Source organism: Asparagus officinalis, chromosome 1 (genome assembly GCF_001876935.1).
Source record: "Asparagus officinalis chromosome 1, Aspof.V1, whole genome shotgun sequence".
Classification (NCBI taxonomy): Eukaryota; Viridiplantae; Streptophyta; class Magnoliopsida; order Asparagales; family Asparagaceae; genus Asparagus; species Asparagus officinalis.
Genome location: NC_033794.1, coordinates 115280796 through 115284816, shown reverse-complemented (window position 1 = coordinate 115284816; position 4021 = coordinate 115280796). Strand labels below are relative to the sequence as shown.

Sequence of the window (4021 nt, the reverse complement as noted above, 5' to 3'; positions counted from 1 at the left end):
GTCCATTTTGAAAAATCCCTCTCATGCTAACAAGCCCTACATTGTTGCACATGATATGATCCTTTCTCATGCTGCTGCAGTGAAAAGATACGTGACAAAATGAACTCATCATGCATTTCATCGATCATATTTGTAGGAAACTCAATGGTGTGCTGAAACTTAAATTGATAAAAGGGTAAATTTCACTAAATCCCCCTTGAGTTTGGTCATTTTTGTCAGATAACCCCCTAGCTAACACTGTTAGATCTAACATGAATGTGAAAAATGTCCGTCCAAATGACCAAAATTCCCCTGGAGAGAAAACTTCCTGTCCTTTTTAATAGTTTTAAAGGTAATTTTCATCATACCTGCTTCAGTTTGGTCATTTATTAATGATTAGTTAATCTAATCAATTATTGATTTAGTTTAATTTGATAATTGGAATGTTAATTTGAAAAGGGTATTTTGGTCCTTTTTCTCAGTTCATCTGTCACGTTTAGGGGGTAGTTGCAAAAAAAAATGAAAACCTTGTATATTTTATGTGTGGTGTGTGGTGCTTTTTTTCTTTTTATTTTCTTTTTTTTGGGGGGTGGAAACACCCCACATCCAAGTTTAAATTGAGAAAACTTACAGTTTTGAAGCTTCAATTCAGTTGTTGCCTGACTCTCTGCTTGGAAAGAACTACTTGATAGACTATAGATCACCGCACTCTGATAACTCAAATGTAGCTATGATTTTAATTGACATTTATTATTTCTAATATTTTCAGGCTACACAGAAAGGCAGGATAGGAATTCTCTTGGATTTTGTTTGGTATGAACCTTTATCAAACTCGACTGACGATCAAGCTGCGGCTCAAAGAGCCAGGGATTTCCATATCGGATGGTAATTACTATCAAAACTTCATCGATGCAACAACTTTGTGGATATCTAGCAATTAATGGAGTATATATTATTTTTCAGGTTTCTTCACCCTATAATATATGGAGAATACCCGAAAAATTTGCAGGAAATCGTCAAAGATAGGCTCCCAAAGTTCAATCCAAACGAGGTTAAAATGGTCAAAGGTTCCATAGATTTTGTGGGAGTTAACCAATACACAGCTTACTATATGTATGATCCTCATACTCCATTGAAAGCAAAACCTAGTAGCTATGCTGTCGACTGGAGAGTTGGATTTGCTTGTAAGATATGATATGTCTGACATATTTAGTTAAAAGACCACATATAATTTATGTTGATATCTTATAAGCTTATTTTGACTCAATTTTGCAGATGATCGTAATGGAGTGCCAATTGGACCACGGGTAAATATTGGAATTTAATTACACTGATAAATTCAATGTTAACCCATTATATTATTGATTGATTGGTAACTCTATAACTACATCTCTCAAGTAATGCAAACTGTCAGTGATCTCACTAGTGAAAATTTTAGCACTATTGAATTTCAAAGGGTAAATTTCACAAATGAACTTTTTTTCACTAAAGTATCATAACTGATGGCAGTTATTTTAGTTTATCATGTACTTCACTTGCGACATGTTTTGGACAATTTTCTCCCTATATACTTAATATTTATGCTATTTACCCTATCCCCTCACCTATTTTGAAATTTATTGGTGGTTTTTCTCTAGTTTTGTGAAACTTGCACATTCCAAATGTAGAAGATTGTCCTAAAACAAGCTAAGGTATTTCTTGTTTTCCCTAACTGGCGAGCAATGTTAAAATTCTTGCAGGCAAACTCTAAGTGGCTCTACATCGTGCCATGGGGAATGTACAAGGCCGTTACATATGTTAAGGAAAACTATGGCAACCCTACCGTTATTCTATCTGAAAATGGTAATTTTCTTCTCATTTTTAGCACGCGCTACTTATTATCAGATACCTAATCTTGAAACTATATAATAGGAATGGATGATCCCGGTAATGTCACACTTCAAGTTGGGCTACACGATACAACAAGGCAAAATTACTACAAGAGCTACATTACCGAGCTCAAGAGGGCAATTGATGATGGAGCAAATGTGATAGGTTATTTTGCTTGGTCATTGCTTGATAACTTTGAGTGGAAGTCTGGATATACTTCAAGGTTCGGTTTGGTCTATGTGGACTTCAAAACCCTGAAGAGGTACCCTAAGATGTCAGCGTATTGGTTTAGGGATATGCTTCAGAGAAAGAAGCATTAATAGTTTGCTATAAACTTGTTATTTAGAGTGAATTACCCCGTTTGTCGTTCATCGGGGTGGTTGTACTTTACATCATCACGTATACGTCTGGTTATAGAGAGGTTTAGTAGTTGAATAAGAGTAAATTGGACTAGATTCGGTATGAATCTAGGATTTTAATTCTCTCTTTGTTATGAGGATGCTAATGTAGAATGAAGCAATGATCAACCTCAGTGAAGAAAGCATACTTTGGTTAAACGAGCTTAAATTATGTTGATCCATCTTATTTTGTTTGGCTGTCTTTGATAAAACCATAAAAAATTGGATTAGGATTGATTCTGGTTCAGTTTTATCCTAACCTGACTTGCTTTATTGGGCGTGGACCAAAAGAAGCAGGTTTAGTGCCAAAATTTGGCCTAAAAATTGGTCAACCTTAACCTAAATTTTGTTGAATATAAGACAGTTCAAAACAAAACAATTAAAAAATGGGTATGAGTCAATCCTATCCCAATTTTATGAGTTTGCCAAGCATGTCCTTTGCAAGTATAGATGGGTTCAAATTATGAGACAAATGACTAGGAAAAAATAACAGGAATATATATTGGTTTAGATGTGAATTTGATTACCTATGGTTAGCCGACATCTTTTTCTGCTTTAGGTGTTACTTTAGGGGGTGTTTGTTTCACTCTTTTTATAGAATAGGGATAGTAATTGGATCTGATAGGGACAAAACTATAAATAAATGATTCTAAATGTATCATATTCCTAAGTTTGGTTTATAAAATTTTTATAGATTTTTCGAAATCTATAAAGTTGGAAAAGAGGAGAGTTTTTATGGAAACTCAAATCCAATGGGTTTGTGTGAAATTGAGTAAAAAAGCTGACATCATCCACTTCATTTTCATTTCTCTTTATTTTTCGGAATCCGCCGCACCACAAACCTTAGACTGGGTTTCGGCCTTCTCCCGTTAATCTTCTCCCGCCTCTTCTCAATCCTCTTCGTGCCTCTTCTCGAATCGTTCTTTGATTTCTTTTTCAAAGAAGGCTCAGGATCGAGCTCTATTGTCGGTTGTTGGTTTCGATTTATGTCGGTTTAGCATTCTGTTTACAGCTTCGATTACGAGCTTTGAGTTGGCTTCGGTGGGTTTGTTACTTTGGTGGGTTGTTGTCGGTTGGTTAGGGTTCTGTTTACAGCTTCGTTCTTGAGCTTCTTTGATCGATTACGATCTTCGATTTTGATCATTGATGCCGAGTTGAGTAGGCTTTGTTGTTGCGGTTGGTTGCTGTCAGTTGGTTACTGTCAGTTGGTTGCTTCGGTTTTCAACTTCGATCTTGAGCTTCTTTCTTCGATTTTGAGGTTTGATCCCAAAATTTCTCGGTTGGTTGCCTCGGTTGGTTGCTTTGGTTTTTAGCCCTGAATTACCCCTTTGGCAGTTGAAGGTATAAATCTATAACTCATTTAAAAAAAATTAATATATGATCATGGATGGTTATTTATCATGGTTGATTTCTGTTTGTGGGAAAATTAGATGAAGAAAATTGAGATATGATTTATTGTATTATCTTTCTAACTGGCTTAGAAAAAGAATGAACACAATTCTCTCAATACAATTTCTTTCTAATTGACTTTAGAAAAAGAAATTACACTCTCCTTAATCAGAATCCCGATTCATAAAAGAGAAGAAAATCGACAGAGATCCTCCCCTTTGTTTAAGACTGGGTTCTTCACGATAACGATGAGATGCCTCCTTCGACGTTCGTATCGAGTTTGCTTCTTGTTGACGATCCGACGTTTCACTTCGCTGGAACGATTGATGGAACTTGCGTGGCAAGTGTGAAACTCTTAACAAGTTAAAGAACTCTGAATGAGTTGA

At 35.6% G+C, this 4021-nt stretch overlaps 1 protein-coding gene across 1 annotated transcript in view; it reads left to right on the top strand.

Annotated features, from left to right (window-relative positions):
- Positions 1 to 2428, top strand: part of LOC109839886 (beta-glucosidase 1-like) — an 8185-nt gene extending 5757 nt beyond the window's left edge. Inside the window, exons 7-11 of the mRNA XM_020408340.1 lie at positions 749 to 864; positions 943 to 1163; positions 1255 to 1286; positions 1719 to 1821; positions 1891 to 2428. Coding sequence (XP_020263929.1) covers positions 749 to 864; positions 943 to 1163; positions 1255 to 1286; positions 1719 to 1821; positions 1891 to 2168 — 750 coding nt within the window. The 3' untranslated portion in view covers positions 2169 to 2428. The remainder of the gene's footprint in view (positions 1 to 748; positions 865 to 942; positions 1164 to 1254; positions 1287 to 1718; positions 1822 to 1890) is intronic.